Source organism: Haliaeetus albicilla, chromosome 20 (assembly GCF_947461875.1).
Source record: "Haliaeetus albicilla chromosome 20, bHalAlb1.1, whole genome shotgun sequence".
In the NCBI taxonomy this organism is placed as follows: domain Eukaryota; kingdom Metazoa; phylum Chordata; class Aves; order Accipitriformes; family Accipitridae; genus Haliaeetus; species Haliaeetus albicilla.
In genome coordinates this window covers 9426751-9448140 of record NC_091502.1, presented here as the reverse complement: position 1 = coordinate 9448140, position 21390 = coordinate 9426751, and the positions used below count along the sequence as shown (strand labels likewise).

At 45.1% G+C, this 21390-nt stretch overlaps 1 protein-coding gene across 1 annotated transcript in view; it reads left to right on the top strand.

Annotated features, from left to right (window-relative positions):
• The window catches only part of LOC104323902 (E3 ubiquitin-protein ligase rnf213-alpha-like), a 72117-nt gene that overhangs the window by 35177 nt on the left and 15550 nt on the right, over positions 1-21390 (top strand). The window contains 17 exon segments of the mRNA XM_069808232.1: positions 1307-1422; positions 10072-10200; positions 10886-10950; positions 11406-11550; positions 12786-12927; positions 13149-13322; positions 13996-14129; positions 14340-14497; positions 14771-14971; positions 16148-16344; positions 17249-17369; positions 17778-17878; positions 18421-18594; positions 19150-19325; positions 19404-19500; positions 19583-19697; positions 20340-20520. Coding sequence (XP_069664333.1) covers positions 1307-1422; positions 10072-10200; positions 10886-10950; positions 11406-11550; positions 12786-12927; positions 13149-13322; positions 13996-14129; positions 14340-14497; positions 14771-14971; positions 16148-16344; positions 17249-17369; positions 17778-17878; positions 18421-18594; positions 19150-19325; positions 19404-19500; positions 19583-19697; positions 20340-20520 — 2426 coding nt within the window.

The following is a 21390-nucleotide window of genomic DNA, read 5'->3' as shown; positions in this document are numbered from 1 at the left end:
TATTTCTTTAGTCAGGTGCAAAGGTAAGGGAGGATGCAGTGGCCAAATAGCCATGGGATACAGAATTGGTTTTAGTGACCTGTTCAGTGGAGTCATTGGAGATGTTCTCATATATCTTTATGTGTATATCTGTGTGGGTGGGCTCATGACTATGTTCTGTAGCTTAAATTTCCAAGCCTGTGTTTGTTAAGATATTAAGATAAAGCATCCCTAACATCTCAGCTTTCCTTTGTCTAAAAGAGCATCTTCTTCATTCTGGGAGCATGCTTTATACATCCTTCGCACATTAAAACCACCTTCCCCTAGCATGACTGACTTACAGCACAAGGTACTCCAAACAGGGCCTAACACCAGATGACTTTTTTCTCTTTAGTCATCAAACCAAAGCACCTAAACTGACATCTGGTGCCATTTGAGACATCCTAGGGATCCAAGACACCTCTTAGGGCTGGCTGATAGGACACAGGACCTTCAGGAGACTTAAGCCCTTCTTGACACAAGTGAGGGCTGAAGTCATTGACATTATATGTGGTTATGAATATTGTCTGAGTAGCATTATATGAGGTTGGTCTCAAGCCCTTGAAGTAAATTAGTGACATCCTCCCCCAGCCAGACACATCCTCTCTCAATATAGTCCCTCTTACCCCTTTCCTCACTCTCCTGCATTTCCTGTTCATATCCTCTCTTCGCCATCTCAGCTAATGTGCATGTTGTCTCCTGAAATGCTTTCTTCTGGGTGGATTTGTGCTTTTCTAGAGAGGGACTTGAACTTTTTTCGTCCTACTTCTAGGAAAGCTGTGCTGGGTTTTGGCCTGTTTCCCCGCAAGTCCTGGATTGGTCTGCGTTGTGGATTTTGTTGTCTAATATGTCTGTATGTTTGTGGCAGATATTGCTAATATTATTCCCGTGATTGCCAGAAGGAACATATGATTGGGCAGAGACCCATACATACAACAATACAAATTCAGATTAAAATAAAGATTCAGTATTCAGCAGAGAGGGAAATTTGTCATGAAAGAGTTTGCTGAGGTGTGTGACTTAGTCATTGTTTGGAGAGGGTGTAGGGGAGCTATGTGGGCATGAGTCTTGAAGTAGCCAGATCCAAACTGGCTCTTGGCCCAGCCAGGGCTCGGCTGAGCTGACCTTTTCTTTTCCCTTTCCATCGCTGCAGCACAGGCACACCTCAAGCTGTTAGTCTTTCCAAAAGCTCTACCTGAGCCCTGGAAAGGCAGGGGGTGGTTTTGGGAGACTCTCTGCCCAACTGACAAAGAGAATGGACTTTTTAGACTCCCTGTCCTGATTCTAGGTACTGTATCATAGATGAGAGAAGGAAATCAACAGGCACAGGCTCATCACATGTTGTGCTGGCCACTCAAGTCCCGCGAGTTCTGGGAGGCTGCGGCTACATGGCATTTGACGGTGGTAAGGCTGAAATTGCTATTTTGGATGAGGGTGAGAGTGGGAGGGAAAGGAGAGGTTATGCAAAGGCAAGAAGGACGATCCAGAGAACTACAGACCAGATAGCCTCACACTGATCCCCGGAAAGATGATGCAGGAAATAATCCTGGAAACCTTTTCCAAACACATGAAAAGCAGCAAGTCAACATGGATTTATGAATGGGAAATCAAGTCTGACCAACCTGATACCCTTTATGATGAGATGACTGGCTTGGTGGATGAGGAGAGAATGGTGCATGGTGTTTATCTTGACTTTAGTAAGGCTTTTGACACTGTGTCCCATAACATCCTCACTGACAAACTAATGAAGTATGCACTAGATAAATGGACAGTGAATTGGACTGACAAGTAGCTGAGCTGCTGCGCTTAGGAGGTTTTGCTCAACAGCACGAAATCCAGCTGGTGGCCAGTCATTAGTGGTGTTACTTCAAGGATCGATACTGGGGTCAGTACCGTTTAACAACCTCTTTAATGACCTGGATGATAGGACAGGGTGTACCTTCAGTAAGTTTGCTGATGATACAAAACTGGGAGGAGTGATTGATACACTGGAGGGTTATGCTGCCATCCAAAGGGACCTGGACAGGCTGGACAAATGGGCTGACAGGAACCTCATGAAGTTCAACAGAGAGAAGTGCAAAGTCCTGCATCTGTTGAAAGACCAGTACAGGCTGGTCACTGACCAGCTGGAAAGCAGCTTCGCAGAGAAGGACCTGGTGGTGCTGTTGGACATCAAGTTTAACATGAGCTAGCAATGCGTCCTTGTGGCAAAGGCGGCCAACATAGCCTTTATTAGGCAGAGCACTGCCAGCAGGTCGAGGAAGGTGATCCTTCCCCTCTACTCGGCACTGGTGAGGCCACACCTCATCTCCTGTGTCCATTTCTGTGCTTCCCAATATAAAGAGACATGGACATACTGGAACAACCCTAGTGAAGGGCCACAAAGATGATTAAGGGACTGGAGCATCTTTCATATGAGGAGAGGCTGAGAGAGCTGAGACGGTTCAGCCTGGTGTCGTGGTTTAACCCCAGCCAGCAACTAAGCACCACGCAGCCGCTCACTCACTCCCCCCCATCCAGTGGGATGGGGGAGAAAATCAGGAAAAGAAGTAAAACTCCTGGGTTGAGATAAGAACGATTTAATAGAACAGAAAAGAAAAGACTAATAATGATAATGATAACACTAATAAAATGACAACAGTAGTAATAAAAGGATTGAAATGTACAAATGATGCACAGGGCAATCGCTCACCACCCGCCGACCGACACCCAGCCAGTCCCCAAGTGGCGAAAAACCCTGCCCCCCACTTCCCAGTTCCTAAACTAGATGGGACGTCACATGGTATGGAATACACTGTTGGCCAGTTTGGGTCAGGTGCCCTGGCTGGGCATGAGAAGCTGAAAAATCCTTGACTGTAGTCTAAACACTACTGAGCAACAACTGAAAACATCAGTGTTATCAACATTCTTCACATACTGAACTCAAAACATAGCACTGTACCAGCTACTAGGAAGACAGCTAACTACATCCCAGATGAAACCAGGACAGTATCCACCCCTTATTCTATACCATTGACGTCATGCTCAGTTCCCATACCTTTAGTTACATTCTGATCAATCATCACCACCTTTCCATCCCTTTGAGACATATGAACAATGATATATATATATATATATAAGTATACACACACAGAGATATCAGTTCTTTAGTTCTTTATGTTCATAAAATGTTTGTTGAGTTCATTTAGTTTCTGACTCTGGGCTCCATCTGTCATACCAGTCTGTCTGAGCAGGAGGGATGGTGCAAAGTCCTCTCAGTCGGTAGAGCAGAATTGGGCTTCAGTGCGGTGTGACGAGCAGATGACATTTGACGCAGCAGGAGGATGGTGTGCACCGTTGGATTGTTGCATGCTGGAGTCAGTTCTGGATCCACCTCTACTGCGTTTTGCTCAGTTTTATCACAGTTCTTTCTTGCTTGATCCAAGTGATTCTTACTATAGTACTATGGATATAGCATATAACAATTATAGTAATGATAACATACAGTAGCAGGATTATATAGCAACTAATATCATACAGTTTAATTCTGGCTATTTTCACCTAAAATCAAATCCCCTTGAGGCACACATCGGACTTCCCCATCTTTTCGCATCACCCACCAAGTGCACCCAGGCCCTTGAGCAAAAGCAATCCCACGAATGGGTTTACCTTTGCCTGAGGCAGGAGTAACCCAGACTGTTTTCCCTAACATGTTCTTCATGTGCACTACAGGGACTTTATCCCCTTCTACAGTATGTAAAAATTCTGATTGGGCAGGGCCACTCCGATTGGCAGATCCTCTGGTGTTGACTAACCAGGTGGCTTTTGCTAAATGTGTATCCCAATGTTTGAAAGTTCCGCCCCCCATTGCTCTCAATGTAGTCTTTAACAGTCCATTGTATCGCTCAATTTTCCCAGAGGCTGGTGCATGATAGGGGATATGATACACCCACTCAATGCCGTGCTCTTTGGCCCAGGTGTCTATGAGGTTGTTTCGGAAATGAGTCCCATTGTCTGACTCAATTCTTTCTGGGGTGCCATGTCGCCACAAGACCTGCTTCTCAAGGCCCAGGATAGTGTTCCGGGCAGTGGCATGGGGTACAGAATATGTTTCCAGCCATCCGGTGGTTGCTTCCACCATTGTAAGCACATAGCACTTGCCTTGGCGAGTTTGTGGGAGTGTGATATAGTCAATCTGCCAGGCTTCCCCAAATTTATATTTCAGCCATCGCCCTCCATACCACAGGGGCTTTAACCGCTTGGCTTGCTTAATTGCAGCACATGTTTCACATTCATGGATAACCTGCGCGATAGTGTCCATGGTCAGGTCCACCCCTCGATCTCGAGCCCATCTATATGTTGCATCTCTTCCCTGATGGCCTGAAGTATCATGGGCCCATCGAGCCATAAATAGCTCACCCTTATGTTGCCAGTCCAGGTCCACCTGAGACACTTCAATCTTGGCAGCCTGATCCACCTGTTCGTTGTTTCGATGTTCTTCAGTGGCCCGACCCTTGGGTACGTGAGCATCTACATGACGTACTTTTACAACCAGATTCTCTAGCCGGGACGCAATATCTTGCCACAGCGTGGCAGCCCAAATGGGTTTACCTCTGCGCTGCCAGTTGCTCTGCTTCCATTGCTGTAACCACCCCCACAGGGCATTTGCCACCATCCATGAGTCAGTATAGAGATAGAGCACTGGCCACTTTTCTCTTTCAGCAATATCTAACGCTAGCTGGATGGCTTTCACCTCTGCAAACTGACTCGATTCACCCTCTCCTTCAGCAGTTTCTGCAACTTGTCGTGTAGGACTCCATACAGCAGCTTTCCACCTTCGATGCTTTCCCACAATGCGACAGGATCCGTCAGTGAACAGGGCATATTGCCTCTCATTCTCTGGCAGTTTATTATACAGCGGGGCTTCTTCAGCACGTGCCACCTCCTCCTCTGGTGACATTCCAAAATCTTTGCCTTCTGGCCAGTCCGTGATTACTTCTAAAATTCCTGGGCGACTGGGGTTTCCTATGCGAGCCCGTTGTGTGATCAGTGCGATCCACTTACTCCACGTGGCGTCAGTCGCGTGATGTGTAGAGGAGACCCTCCCTTTGAACATCCAGCCCAGCACTGGTAGTCGGGGTGCTAAGAGGAGCTGTGTCTCAGTACCAACCACTTCTGAGGCAGCTCGAACTCCTTCATACGCTGCCAATATCTCTTTTTCAGTTGGAGTATAGCGAGCCTCGGATCCTCGATATCCTCGACTCCAAAACCCCAGGGGTCGGCCCCGGGTCTCCCCAGGTGCTTTCTGCCAGAGGCTCCAGGTAGGGCCATTCTCCCCAGCTGCAGTATAGAGTACATTTTTAACATCTTGTCCTGTCCGGACTGGTCCAAGGGCTACGGCATGAACAATCTCCCGTTTAATTTGTTCAAAGGCTTGTTGTTGTTCAGGGCCCCATTTAAAATCATTCTTCTTCCGGGTCACTTGATAGAGAGGGCTTACAATCAAACTGTAATTTGGAATATGCATTCTCCAAAACCCCACGACACCTAAGAAGGCCTGTGTGTCCTTTTTATTAGTCGGGGGAGACATAGCTGCTATTTTATTAATCACATCCATTGGGATCTGACGACGTCCATCTTGCCCTTTTATTCCCAAAAACTGGATCTCCTGTGCAGGTCCCTTGACCTTACTTTCTTTTATGGCAAAACCGGCTTTCAGAAGGATTTGGATTATTTTCTTCCCTTTCTCAAAGACTTCTTCTGCTGTGTTGCCCCATACGATGATGTCATCAATGTATTGCAGGTGTTCCGGAGCTTCACCTTTTTCCAGTGCAGTCTGGATTAGTCCATGGCAAATGGTGGGGCTGTGTTTCCACCCCTGGGGCAATCGATTCCAAGTGTACTGGACACCTCTCCAAGTAAAGGCAAATTGTGGACGACACTCTGCTGCTAGAGGGATTGAGAAAAACGCATTAGCAATGTCAATTGTGGCATACCACTTGGCTGCCTTTGACTCTAGCTCGTATTGAAGTTCTAGCATATCTGGAACGGCAGCACTCAGCGGTGGTGTAACTTCATTCAGGCCGCGATAGTCAACTGTTAGTCTCCACTCCCCATTAGACTTCCGCACTGGCCATATGGGACTATTAAAGGGTGAGCGGGTTTTGCTGATCACTCCTTGGCTCTCCAGTTGGCGAATCAACTTGTGGATGGGAATCAGAGAGTCTCGGTTGGTGCGATATTGCCGCCGGTGCACCGTCGTGGTAGCAATTGGCACTTGTTGTTCTTCAACCTTGAGCAACCCCACAATCGAAGGATCTTGAGAGAGACCAGGCAGGGTAGACAGCTGTTCAGTGCCCTCCGTCTCCAAGGCAGCTATACCAAAAGCCCATCGATACCCCTTCGGGTCCTTAAAATACCCCCTCCTGAGATAGTCTATGCCAAGGATACACGGAGCCTCTGGACCAGTCACAATGGGGTGTTTCTGCCATTCATTTCCAGTTAGGCTTACTTCAGCTTCCAATACAGTTAATTCTTGGGATCCCCCTGTCACACCAGAAATACAAATGGATTCTGTCCCTTTATAACTTGATGGCATTAGGGTGCACTGTGCGCCGGTGTCTACTAGAGCCTTATACTCCTGTGGGTCTGACGTGCCAGGCCATCGAATCCACACAGTCCAATAGACCCGGTTATCCCTTTCCTCCACCTGGCTGGAGGCAGGGCCCCTCTAATTCTGGTTAGAGTATTCAGTATTCACTTCTCGTAAAATTGGCTCAGAGGTCCCTTCAAGAGGATCAGAAATGAAATCAGCCCTTCTACTCTGTTTGGAAACTGGAGCGGCATTTTTCCTGGTAGAATCCCCTTTTGTGGTGGTTTTTCCTCGCAGTTCACGTACCCGTGCATTTAGGACCGAGGTAGGTTTTCCGTCCCATTTCCTCATGTCCTCTCCCTGATCACATAGGTAAAACCACAGGGCACCTCGCGGTGTGTACCTTCTATATTCTCTCTCTTGGGAAGAGGAGCGCTCACTCCTAATAGCTGAGACATTGGTCCTTACACGTGTGGAGTAGGACATATCCTCTTTGATTTGTTGGACATCCTCGGACAGCTTCTCCACAGCTGCAATGCAGGCTTGTAGGGAGGAAGAGAGATTTTCTTCGTATTGACGGAGTTGGCGAGCCACTTCCTCCACTGTCGGTGCCTCTTCATCCTTCCAGGCCATTATTGCCAATGCGTTGGCATAGGATGATGGTGCGCTCCGTACAAACTTCCGCCACATGGGTCGTGTGCATTGGACTTCGTCTGGATCTTTGGGTAATTGTGGGTTGTCCGGGTCATGATGGATCGTCTCTAGCACAGCTAATTCCCTCAGATATTGAATACCTTTTTCCATGGTGGTCCACTTGCTTGATTGACATATAACATCTTCCTTAAAGGGGTACCTTTCCTTCACACTTGACAGGAGTCGCCTCCAGAGGCTGATGGCTTGTGTCCCTCTTCCAATTGCCTTGTCAATGCCACCTTCCCTGGCAAGCGATCCCAGCTGCTTGGCTTCCCTACCTTCTAATTCCAAGCTATTAGCCCCATTGTCCCAGCATCGGAGGAGCCAGGTGATAATATGCTCACCTATGCGGCGGCCAAAGTCTTTTCGCATATCCCGCAGCTCACTCAAGGATAGGGACCGGGTTATTACCTCTGGTTCTGCCTCTTCCTCCGGTTCCCGTGATGACCCTGGTTCATCTTCATCCTTCGCTAAGCGAACTGATTTTTTTGTATATTTCTTTTTCTGTACGGGGGCAACTGATGCTGGTGCAGGTTGGTCCGCTGGTTCAGTTGCAGTATCGCTCACTGGGTTTTGGATAACCGCAGTGTCTGTCACCGAGGTTTGGGTAGCAGCAGTGCTCGTCGCTGGGGCTGGAGGGACTGCAGTGCCCATTGCTGAGGTTTGGGTGGCTGCTGTACTCATTGCCGGGGCTGGAGGGGCTGCAGTGCCTGTTGTTGAGGTTTGGGTAGCCCGAGTTCTCGTCGCCGGGGCTGGAGGGGTCACGGTGCCTGTCGCCAAGGTCTGGGTGCCTGCAATGCTCCTTGCCAGGGCTGGAGGGGCCGCAGCGCCCGTTGCCAAGGTTTGGGTGGCCGCGGTGCTCACCATTTTGTTGTTAGGTCCAGAGACTTTCTCTTCCCCTTGAGGGTACTGAGTGGTGTCAAACAGGGCTCGATAGGCATGGGCCAGGCCCCAGCACGTTGCAGTGATTTGTATCTCTCTGGAGCTGCCGGGGTGACAGCATACCTTTTCCAAATATTTTACTAGTTCTTCTGGATCCTGCACTTGTTCGGGGGTGAATTTCCAAAACATCGGAGGTGCCCACTTTTCTAGGTATTTGCCCATACTACCCCACACACCCTGCCACTCATAATTATCCAGCCTTGGGGCACATCTCTGGGTGATCTTCTTAAATAGCTGTTTAACCTTAAACGAGAGCTGAACCACATTCAGAAGTATGCTAATTCCTAGCAGTAGGGCTAGGACCGTGCTAGTCCCAACATTCCAGGAGTATTCAAATTTTTCAAAATTCTCAAACACCATTGTAACTGGACCGAAGGAGAAAGGAGAGGGGAAGAAAGGTACCCCACCCACAGACTGGTTTTCCATGGAGGAAAGGTAAATGGTATAATTATTAATAGTTTCCCACAGATGGCTCCCGCAGTATAAAGGTGACAATGCTAAGTGCAAATACCGGATTAATCCCACAGCTGATGACTTTATCATACCATAAACCAGAGTTATACCATACATCAAAGCGAAAACCTTAATCCACCTCCCACGGATGATAAGCAGTAGAAGAGGAACTACATACAGCAAGCGAGGTGATACATAACAGAGCCTTAAAAACCAGAGCAACAACTCTAAGAATGCATAAATCAACATAATGAATGCTTAGGACAAATTTGTTTTAACAAGCTCTGGTCAGGTTTGTCGTTATCTCAACCCTTCGTGCCCCACGTTGGGCGCCAAAAAGGACTGTCGTGGTTTAACCCCAGCCAGCAACTAAGCACCACGCAGCCGCTCACTCACTCCCCCCCATCCAGTGGGATGGGGGAGAAAATCAGGAAAAGAAGTAAAACTCCTGGGTTGAGATAAGAACGATTTAATAGAACAGAAAAGAAAAGACTAATAATGATAATGATAACACTAATAAAATGACAACAGTAGTAATAAAAGGATTGAAATGTACAAATGATGCACAGGGCAATCGCTCACCACCCGCCGACCGACACCCAGCCAGTCCCCAAGTGGCGAAAAACCCTGCCCCCCACTTCCCAGTTCCTAAACTAGATGGGACGTCACATGGTATGGAATACACTGTTGGCCAGTTTGGGTCAGGTGCCCTGGCTGGGCATGAGAAGCTGAAAAATCCTTGACTGTAGTCTAAACACTACTGAGCAACAACTGAAAACATCAGTGTTATCAACATTCTTCACATACTGAACTCAAAACATAGCACTGTACCAGCTACTAGGAAGACAGCTAACTACATCCCAGATGAAACCAGGACACCTGGAGAAGAGAAGGCTCGTGGGATCTTATCACTGTGTATACATGCATGATGGGAGGGCATAAAGAAGAAGGAGCCAGATGCTTCGGTGGTGTCCCATGACAGGACAAGAGGCAATGGGCACAAACTGAAATACAAGAAATTCCATTCAAACATAAGAAAAAACTTCTTTAGGTTGAAGGTGGTCAAACACCTTTTGGGTTATAGCATCATTCTCTTCCTTAGTTAAAGGACAAGAATGACAGTTAGCGCATTTGTGCCCATTAGCACTGGGAAGATGGAGAGGAGGGGAACAGAATGATATAAGAGAAGCATGTCCTTCCTCAGAGCAAAAAGAAACAGGAGGTGGTAAATCTTCCATCTCTCAATATCTTATTATCCAGGCTGCTGGTAGGTCAGGGCAGCCAAAGTTTATTGATTTTTCTGGATGGGTGTGGTACACCAAGGAGAGCAGGTCAACTGTTCACAGCAGTTATGTCCGGTATTACTATTTCTGCCATGCTTACTGCCTCCCCAGGTGAATGGATGTCGATCCACTTGGATGATCTGATGCCCCCAGAAAACTTTACAGCCAATCTAGGCCATCTCGCCAAAATGACTGTTGCTGAGATTTTCATGACCACTTTCCAGGAGCATCTCCCAACAGGTAACCAGCCACTTGCTTTTCACCCACTACCTGCACAGCTCCATCCCTTCCTCTGTCCCATTTGCTCCTCCTACAGCTTTAAGTACAGCTAGATCAAGTGGTCCATGAAGGCACTGGCTCTGGGTCTCAGCAGGACTTCCTTCGCTTGCTGTTTCTGAAGTCCTCACAGCATTGCATTTTTTTCCTCCTGTTCTGAAAGCTGTGACTGTAGGGTAGCAGGGTACCTAAGCTAGTCTTTCAGTTACAATAGCAAATTGGCTGTGCTGCTGTGGCATTCAGCATACAGTAGACACACTCTGATTCCCAGCAAGTCTTTCTGCCCACCTTGCCCAAATAAAACCACTAAATATTCATGATCTGGTGAGTTCAAAGCCAACTCAATACATCCTTTCCATTGTTTTCAGGATGTATGGACAAGGGGAGGCAGGAGCAGTTGGGGAGGAACTCCATTTCTTGTCCTGACACACCCACATTTCCTATGGGGTGCCAACCAAAACTGAGATCTGGTTATTGGGCAATTCTCCCCAGAGGGGACAAAGCCCAGGCTGAAATTTCTGAGATTGACAGCTTTGCAACCCTTCGTTGATTGTTGAGATACTCCAGATGCTTCATTTGGATAGAGGTATCTGTCTTTCAGGTTTCTACATTTTTTACAAAGGAGTCTTATGACTGATTGTGATTTCAGGTTCTCCAGAGGAATCTGCTGCTCTTGAAGATCCAGCCAAGTCTAGTCTTCTTCCAGAAGGAAATGTATGATTTTTTTTTTTTCTTATTTCAGCTGCCTGACATTACACAGGGACTGGTTTAGGAAACAATAGCTTTCATAGGCATTTAGGGATCCAGTTATGCTGGTCCCTGGTTCAAATAGTACATTTACCACAGGAAAAAGTAGTTGCAGGTCTTTGTGAGTCACACAGTGAGGGTGAAGTTGTCCCCACCCTATGACAGACCAGCACAAGGTCAGAGTAGGCACATTTAAGCCTTTTGTGAACTTTAACAAAGCATGAAATCTCTTTCCCCATTTCTCCATCCCTTGCCAGGGCTTTTAGCACTTCTCTGCAGTGTTGGGATTGATTTACTAGGGATGGTGTGGTGAAGTAGATACATACCTGCGAGTCCATTGTGTCAAGTTAAGTAGGAATTGACAGAGCAAATGCAATGGAGTGTTAGGCAATACACTGACCTCCAGTCTTTTCCATTCACAGCTCCTCAGCATGGACTCTATGATCAAACAGAGCATCCAGAAAGCTGTGATCCAGCTGGAGGACAAGGCTGACAACAGTCGGCGTGCCACTGAGAGAATCATGATCATTCACAACTTGCTTTTCCAGGATCATAGTAGAACCACGTGTAAGTACAAACCAAGGCCCAGAGGGCTGGGCTTTTTCATTTACACATCGCTGCATCTTGCACATTGCAAACCATGGTACAGGGGGAACGAAATGAGTGGTTTAATGAACTATCCTGGTGCCGGTCTAGGCCAGCATGGGGGGAGGTCCCAAAGGAGAGAGGACTAGGTTTTCTCAGGGCCTCTTCTTCTCTCCATGCACCCCACGTTGTGCGTTCTCAGAATCTGTACTGAAATATCCAGCTTTTCACATGACCTTTGATGGAGACCTTGGCAGAACAATCTGAGGCAGAGGTCACTTTATACCACCATGACTATTTTGGAGTCCAAAGCCACCCAACTGATTTCCACACAGAATTGATACAAATTATTTGTGCAGGTGATGTGGTGTCTTGATAGAAAACTGTAGCTTCAGCAAAATGGAAAAGGTCTGGTTTCATCAGAAACCAAGCACCAAAATCCTTGTAGGTGCATTTGGAAATTATTCTTTCCTGCATATGGAAAGACTTTGTCACTATGGTGCATGACTTGCTCTTCTTTGAACAATAAGTTCCTGTCAGGTGCCTAGGATGTTTGTTAATGACTGAAAAAGAAAAGAGACCGTGTTGCCACTTAAAAGATGTGGTGGGTCTGGAAAGTCCTTATGGTCACATGGCAAAACCAGAATTTAATCTGTACTAAATTTTGACTATAAGAAAATGTTCCTCAGGAAAAGGTGTTTTCTTGTGATTGCGTAGTGACACCTTCATTCCTCAGCACAATGCAGGATGAATTTTGCTTGTCGTTATATCAGTACTAAAATAGAAACAATCCCATCAATTTTATTTTATATTGATACCAGTGTCATACAGATAAGAATGGGATGTTAAACCTTCTGCAGCACTGTGACTATTCTTGTGACATACAATACTAAACATTTCTCTATATCAATATGAATATCAGAGTACTTATACACCAAAGAGCCTAATTATTTTTAAAAGACTGAGACAGAGAAGTGGATTTTCTTTCCTCCATCAAAAATGGCATGTCTTTACTAAATGTTGCCCCCAAAATCAACTCACTAGAAATAAAGAGGAAAGGGAAGAGACTAGAATATAAAGTCCCTGGATTTTATTGTGGAGGCAAACCAAGAACTTTCATGGAGGTCACTTTCTATGACTAGCTTTACTTCGACTGAAAACTTTGCATGGGAACCCCTTTCATTCAAATGTTTTCATAAACTTTTTTTTATTATTAGTTTATAGTCATTTTATGACTGTGCTGAAAAGGAGAATTTGCCACCTCCTACAAGAACGTGAGAAAATAAGCCTTGAACCAAGGGACTGGGTTTTCCGCAGAGCTGTCTCCAGTGAGTTCATCCTTGAAGACACTTCATTCAGGTACTTTTATCTGTGCAGCCCTTTCCAAATTTCTGACAGGTCTGTTTCTGAGTCTGTTAAAAGAGCTGTGGTGTGTGAAGCACAATACTTAATGGGGCTCAGATATGACAACCAGGAGGGATATTGCTATCTGGTATAGAGAAATAGATGTGAGTTTCTGATGAATAGAAGATTGGTCAGGTACAAGGAAGACACTTGACAGGCCATGTTATCACTTCTAGGCATGTACTCTGGATGCATTTAGAAGACATCGTGGCCAATTTATTTGCTCAAATTCTCTCAGTGGTGGATGCAAACAACAACCTGGATCATCTCTCTCCACTGTCTGCATTCTCAGAACTGTGGCTTCAGATGTTTAAAGAAGAATCCTTCTTGAGAATTAAATATACCAGCAAGTAAGAGACTTGGTGGAAAAATACAGTATGTACATTAGGAGAATAAAAACCTGCTTTCATAACGCAACCCTCTACAGAAGGAAATGATCAAACAACAAGTCTGAAGTTACAATAAGCTCACACAACTCATAACTTATCCATGATAAGTCCTTTGTGTTGTGACACTGGAATCAGAACTTTCCAGTTCTCTTAAACCTTCAGCAACCCAGGAACATTAGCAAGGAACTCCAGTTCCTTGGAATAGTGATTAACACATGGTAAAGTCAGAAACAATAGGTCCAGAGTTTAGAAACTTGAATTTGTGTTCCCTAAGGTCAGAGCTGATGAATCCCCTCCCCAGCATAAAATGCATTTAGTGTCCAACTATCACATTTTAATTGATCAGTCAGCTTACTCTGAACAGCAGCTGTGGTCAGAGACAAGACAAATGTTGTCCAACTCAGTTGCCTTTCCCCTGCTGCAGCCTTTTTTAGCCTTCAGCTCCCAGTGACAGGAACTTTTTCTCCTCCTGCCTTGTTTTCACTGCTGCTGAGTTTTTAACAAAATATCTTTCTCTTCTTTTTAACCTTTTAAGCAGAACATATACTAGTGGCAGTCAGAAATTTCTCTGTGATGCTTCAGTTCAGTACACATAGAGCATATTATGTGATTGTTTCATTCTGTGCTTTTTAAGGAAACGAGATGCTAAGATTTCTGTGTTGTCAATGACTAAAGACCCCAACACATCTGTGTTTTGCCAGTTCCCATTCAGTTGGGTTTTGAAGGCCTACCTGGAGAAGCTGTGGGAGAGAGTCTATAATATGAAAGGTAACATCAGACTTTTCAAGCAGGTATTGTTCTTTAACCCAGGGAAGCTGATCTCCAAAGTTTCCCGCAATAGCCAGAGTTGTGGTAGGAGCAACCATGGCAGTTCTGTTCCCCACACAACCATAATGACTCAGAACATCTGTTGTGCACTCCTGTTTTCCTGTCAACTTCTATTTTCTGGGTACCTGACATCTCTGTCCTTTCCTCTAGGTCATCCAAAAGTGCCTATGAAGGAACCAGCCAAATTGTTCCAAACGCTGATCAAGGACGTGTTGATGCCAGATGGCAGTAATTCAGAGATGATGCAGTGTTACACAAATGACTTTCTAAGAATGACTTTTCCTGGGCAAGATCTTTCTGTCTATGAGGTAAATGGGGTTTGGTGGAGTACAGGCTTTAAATGACACTGGCTTGAGTCACAGGGCTACAGATATCTATGGTTCTAAGAACAGGGGGAAAAAAATAGCTTCTCATGTTCTGCACACTTCCCAGCAACTGTTGGTGCTCAGTCTTAATTCCACCTTAAGAAAAGTTTTTTTGATGTAGAAACTTGAGTGAACTGCTTCAGCAATGCTGAATGTCATCCTCAGTCCCCTGTTGTTTGTTTGGAACAGAAATAACACCTTTTATTTTATCCACAGATTCTGTCAAAGGCTCTCCTAGTCAATGCGAAACAGCTCTGCTCTTCTGTGGGGCAGGAGATAAGTTTTTTCCCCATTTGGCTTCATATAGAATATTTCTACCTACGAGAGGAATATCAACTCTTTGTTGACTTGGTAAAAAGTGATGAGACTGTAACAAGCGAGCTGCAAAAGATGTACGAGAAGGACCCACCAGAAACGGTGAGCAAAAGGGAACAGCTGGTGTTTCACAGAGCAAAGTGGCACAGCCTGTTTCTAACAATGGTCACTAGCAAATACTCAGTGAAAGTGTGTAAGAAAAGAGTCAAGTCTTCAGGAGATATTTCCTTGGAAGTGTTTTCCAGCTTCCAGTAAGTCTTAGGGAGTTTCTGAGCTACTGATCATATCCAGCTCATTCCCTACCAAAGGACCTGTCCTTCATCCTCCTCTACCCATTTTTTTTAATTACATTTATACTTTTCGGTCTTCAAAACTTCTATAATTTAATCTGCACTATGTAGAAAAATATTACACAACCTTTTGCTTGTGTTCTGGGTATGACATTGATCTCTTCTTAGACACTCAGACCTTATAGATGATGGTCATAGTACTTAACTTCTGGGGTGGGGTCCAAGTCTAGATTCAGACACTGTAGGTTACATGTCTACAGGGATGTGTCTGCATTTGCAATGGTTGTCTGATCTCCTGTGATTGCTAGTGAAAACATGAGCTACAGAGACAGCGGAGAGTGACTCACTACTGAAGGGAGAGGTGCAGTTCAGTTGCCTACAAGTAGGCATCTACCGACATTTCAGATGCTGTTTGGCCTCCAGCTCCTGCTGCAGTAGGGCATGAGTCTCCTGTAGGTCCTATGCCCTATCTGCTGGCTCTGTACAGATGTCTCAGACATCCAAAGGCATTTCAGCTGACAGCAGAGACCTACAATCGAGCAGCTGGATCACACCTAAATATCTAAGTCTTTCCAAAGAACAATTCATTCAACAATCTTAAACATCTCTCTGTGAAATGGAAGAACTGTTCTTTGGAAATACCTATTTCTCCTTCCTGAATGTCAAGGGGACTGAAGGCAACAAGTTTAGAAGCTTAGAGCTGAAAGTTTCCCTGTGGAAGGAAACCAGTGGTCTGGTTCACGTATTTAAAGAGTATTCAAGACGCAAGTGCAACATAGAGTTACACTATGGTACAATTATGGTTTCTGTACTGTTCTCACTTCCCTACCTAATAAATTTCTGCTATGGTATTTGTTGCCATGTGCACCAAGCTAAGGTTTTCAGAGAATTCCCCATCACAGACTCCAAAGCTTTTTTATTCACCAGGGGCCAATGGGGCTAGGTCAGCTATAAAGGCTATGTTTGTCTTCTCTCTTTTCAAATACAGTTTCAGTTTGTCACTCCTGACACCTTGAACATTCTCCTGAAGAAGGTGCAGCCCACAGATAATCTTCTGTCATTTGAGGCCTGTACAGAATGGCTTAGAAGGGTCAAGTCCATTAAGCCCTGGATGGAGTGGATCAGTATGGACAATTACCAGATTCATCTTTGCCAGAAGAAAAGGGAACTCCTGAGGAGTGTGTTGTAAGTCTGACCCTTGTCAACAGCCTTATCTTCGTCTTTCAAGTAACAGGTCCTCTTTCAGACAAGCCAAAATTTTTTCCTTCAAATTGTTGGCATCTGTTTTCCAAAAGATTCTGCCAGCTCTCACCAAAAGATTTGAAAACTACAATGCTTGAAGGTTAAAAATACAGTCTGTGGAGAAGGATTGCTCATTGCCTACCCTTTTTCCCTGGAGCTCCTAATCCGGTGTTTCAGTGAATTCAAAAACTTCAGACAAATATATGGGGCCGTATCTCACCTCTTCCATGAGCTAGGTGTCTACACTGTGAGCTTAATCCATCCTTTCCTTGGGAAGCCATAGTAATTAGTTTAAGAACCTTGATCTCTGAAACTGTTGTCTCCTTCCTAATCCTTTGCTCGTTCTGTTGTCTGATTATCACAAAAACATTCGCAAAATCACCCCAAAAAGTTGTGTTAAGAACTCTTCATTTTGGTCATGGTCATGCACCCATCATTCCTTGACAATAAGACCTGTTTCCCTGAACATCTGACTGTATGCTTGATCATGCCCAGGATGCTTGCTGTAATAGAGTAGGTATCTACATAGACAAAACCCAGTAAAGATTCAATAACTCAGTTTGGTCTGGGGACACTCCAACAAGTGACGTAGACAGGACGATGCTGTATTTTTCTCTCCTTGCTTAGTCTAGTCCTCCAAAGCCAGCCCAGGAGTTCTTGTGTCCTCAGATCATCTCACAGTACCTGGGACCTGTCACAGAAATCTTGATTGGAAGGGACCTCAGAGGTCTGTAGGCCAGCCTCCCATTTAAAATTGCACCATTGCCAACAGTAGAGTAGGTCAGCTGTGGCTTTCTCTGGCAAGTCTTGAAGCTTTGTTCAACATCCATGTGTGTGTGCTTTCCAGACACCAGTGGACCTGCACCAACATTGTCTACATGTTCTTTGACCACCTGCTGCACAACGAGACACAAATAGATGAGAAGCTTCTGAGAATTCTTGTGAAGCAGTTCATCTTCACCTGGAATGTATGTGCTCATGTAGTGCTTGCCTGGACAATTTATAGCCTTGGAGACCAGCAGAGTTTGGAAGGAGCCTTATCTTCCAGGGATTCCTCTGATGCCAGCTTGAGGGAGGGCATAGAAATGGGAAGAGGGTGGAAACACCATCCAGTGCAAAAAAACCACTGAGATTTCAGACTCATCATGATAGCCCCACAAAATCGGAATTTTATTTAAAGGAAGGTTTCCTTGAAAGCTTAAGACATATTTCAGGCCAATTATTCCTGGCATTACATGAGGAAAGATACGTGGTGGGTCTGTTTGATTCTGGTGTTTTTTAATGTAATTTTGTGGTGCTGACATCCCATATGGTTCCTCTTTCATATGCCAAGAAGATATTTCCATTGAGCTTTCACCACTCTTTCTTTCCTACAGTGCCTGACTGAAACACAAAATTTTGAGCCAGCAGAAACTTTTGAGTTGGTGACAGAAGTACTCAAGATATGCAACCAAAATGCTGACACTGTGTACCTTGTGTAAGTCCAAGTCAAAAAAAAAAAAAAAAATCTGTTCTGGGGACATTTTACATCAAAACCATTTTTTCTAAGGGGTGGGGCAAGATTGTCACTAGTCAATGGGGATGAATCTCCTCAGGCCAAAGGATTCCTCCTGGAGACTCCTAATGCCCAACCTCAGAAGGCCATGGAGCAAAGTCTTTCCTATGCAGTGGTGTGCCTGGCTGATGACAGAGACAACCTGGAATTGAATGCAGTGTAATTGATGTAGGTATTCACAGGCCTAATGAGGCTGTGAATAACACCCACCCCCCTCACCCAGCCATGCTTAGCATGATGGGCCACATTTCTTAGATGGGATGGTCCTTGGTGGAGCCACCCCCTTATTAAACTAGCAGGTGTTGCCCTTATTCTCTGCTCACCAGTAAGGCTAGTTAAAAATGACCATCCAGTTTTGATGCCCACAGCAAAAGTTGGGCATGAGAATCCCATGACCACCCTCAGGTCTGGCACCAGTGTAAAATCAGTCCTGAGTTGTGTCTTCCTTTGGTGGCATCTTTCAGGAAGGGTGTGAAGGACTGCAAGAGCTGTCTACTTGAGATCACTGACCCAGCAGAGCTGCCCTGTGGCCCCATTTTCTGCTCACAGTGCATCTGTGAGTGGAGAAGCAAACAGTGTAAGATCTGCAAGGCTAACTTCCCGGAGGACTACACACCCACAGCTACAGCGGCCACAAGGTATCCTGTAACTAGTAAAACAACTGGTTTTGTTGTTTCAGTCTCTATCACTTTGTATAAAATACTGGAATAGTTACCAGAGCAGAGGCTACACAAGTGGTATTAACACGTGATCTCCATGGAAATGTCAGTATCTACCATGTGTAGCAAACTCTTGGTGGTGAAAGGATTCATGTGAAGTGATTTGGGGTCAGTTCCAGCACTTCTACCTCCATCTCAACAGGCAGTCTATCCAGGCATACATCCTACATGAGAGTCCATTTGTCTTTGTTCTCTAGCTATCTTGAGTGGAGATAGGAGAGAGGGAGAGTACAGGGAAGAAGAAAGTTTGTCCTTGGTATTCAAGAAAAAATGTTATAGTGGGTTTTCTGGGGGTTAACTCCCCTCTCTATTTAAAAAGCTTATTTATTCCCCACAGTCTAGGTGTACCTGGTCTCCTGGTTGCATTCAGAGAAGCAGAAAACAGAAGTTGTTTCTTTGCTTTGTTGGATTTTGATGGTAGATCTTGATTTTATTCCTCCCTGTGGTAGATCTTGATTTTATTCCTCCTTACAGGGAAGCTGTTGCATGTCATAACAAATTCAGGAGGAAATGTAACTCCTTCTTTGTGGAGTTTGTTACCACCTGTATCTTGGGAGACAGAGGCACACCATCCCCAGAAGTCATCACTCGGCTGACCCAATTTGTGGCCTGCAAGCCATCCAGCCCTGAGCACCAGGCAGTAAAAAGGGGTAAGAGCCTAATTTCACTGGGACCCTGACCCGATCTTGTACTGAAAAAAAATAATGAATGTCATCCTTCATTTTTAGTGTGCAAGTCAAAAAGTGAGCTGTCACCCTTTGAAGAGTGCATGGACACCAGTCCAACAATCAAGTCCTCCCTCTTGAAACTGCTCCTACGACATGGGTTAGCATGAGCTAGCTCCTAGCCTGATCACTGACCCACACGGGCTACATGGATGCTCACATCCTGTCTTTTTTTGCCATAGGTTCAACAACATAAAGGTTCACCTGGAAACATACCTTTCTGAGATGGAGGAAAAGATAACCATCAACAAAAGCAACTGGAACCATTTCTACTTCATGGTGGTGCATTGTCTGGAGGTAGGTGCAAATATCTTGAGGTGTTCCTGGAATTCACACTCAAACTAACATTCATTTTCTGTCCTGCCCTTTGCAGATCACACTCTTCGTCTCTCTTTCCCCCCACTGGCTCCTGAGGGTATCTGGAACAGGCTGCTGACCTGCCTTGCTTATATGCCTAAGCGTAGTCTGGAAGAATCCAGGCCTGAGTTAATAAGGTCCAATGTACAGTCTGAATTTTGGAGCTGGAGCTCCTGGAGTCCAGGGGTGCCCATGGCCTGATTTGTAAGCCATGACAGCCTCCCTTGAGCACAGCTGATACTCTGAACAGAACTGTCCCTGGTCTCTGGTCCGTTTTGAACCGGTACACCACAGATGTGCACAAGCACATCTGTTCAACATGTGATTCTCCACCAAGTGAATCAAGAAAGGAGGCAGTCCTGTCCTGCCAGAGAAGCAGAGTTGGGGCTACCCTCAAAGGTGGTGAAAAACAGTACACCTGCAAAGCAGGTCATTGCTGGGGACTTGAAATTCACAGGGTACAACATCACAGCAGAAATGAGCTCTGTACCTGGTGAAAAGGCTTAGGAATGAAGAGGGGACTATCCAGAATCTATGGCAGCTTTGGACTCTTAACGTTCCCTCTGTCTTTCCGTTGAACAGGATTTTATGTATCCTTCGCAAGATGATGTCAACCAGCTTGCTGAAAGCTGCCTCTCTACTGCAGACCTTTCTGCTTTCTGCTCACCCAAGGCCTCAAAAATTGACACCCTCCAGTTCATAGCCTGTCTCCGGTTCTCCATCAGCCACGTGGCCACTGTGCTTGGCAGACAGGTCCTCTGTGGTGAGTCATTCTGCTAGCTGCAGAGAGCATGAGAGTTGTGTTTCCTCATAAGCAGGTTTAGAACAAGGCAAACATTCACTATTATAGGAGGTTTCTGAAGGAAAAAAAAAGGAAAAAAAAAAGAAGAAAAAAAAAGACGAAGTTTTGTCTAAATTTAGGGGGTTTAACAGATGAATTTTCAAGAGGTGATTCAGGATCAGAAGGGCTAATTTATTTCCTTTAAATCTACATAATTTTTAATCCTCTTATTCTGACATTATAAAACTATTTTTTGGCAAGATTGAAACTGAATGGGGTTAAGGTAGCTAAATTTTGTATATAAATACGTTGCATCCAAAGATGTGTATGTTGCACCCAAAATGTATACATTACCTAGAACTTGTTGATTTCCTCTGAAACCATTTTCATTTTTCTGGATTATTTTCTCAGTATTAAAATATCCAGGTTTTGTTCAGAGTTGAAAGAAACTTACCTGAATATTGGCATTTCCCCTGAATAAATAGTTCACCAGACTTAAGGAGTGGTGTGCTGCAGTGTATAATAATTTAAGTGTATACAGGTAGGTGCATGTGCTGGCACTCTGTTCTCCCATTAGTCTGTTGAGAATGACAGGCAGAGTCAATGGAGTTCACACTGAACATGTGTGAGTCTCCTGGTTGAGAAGCGGATGTATTGCATTTTAGACTCTGTTGAGTCACTTTCTTACATCTTTGTCAGCTTTGAAGAGTGTCCAAGTAAAGTCTGAGTGACAAGACCAACACAATCTTACCTCAACCCTTATAATCAACGGAGATACAGGAGACCCTTTATAAGGCCAAGATGTAAAATAGGCCAGATAATTCCCACTTCTCTCAGCTACCTAGGACAGAG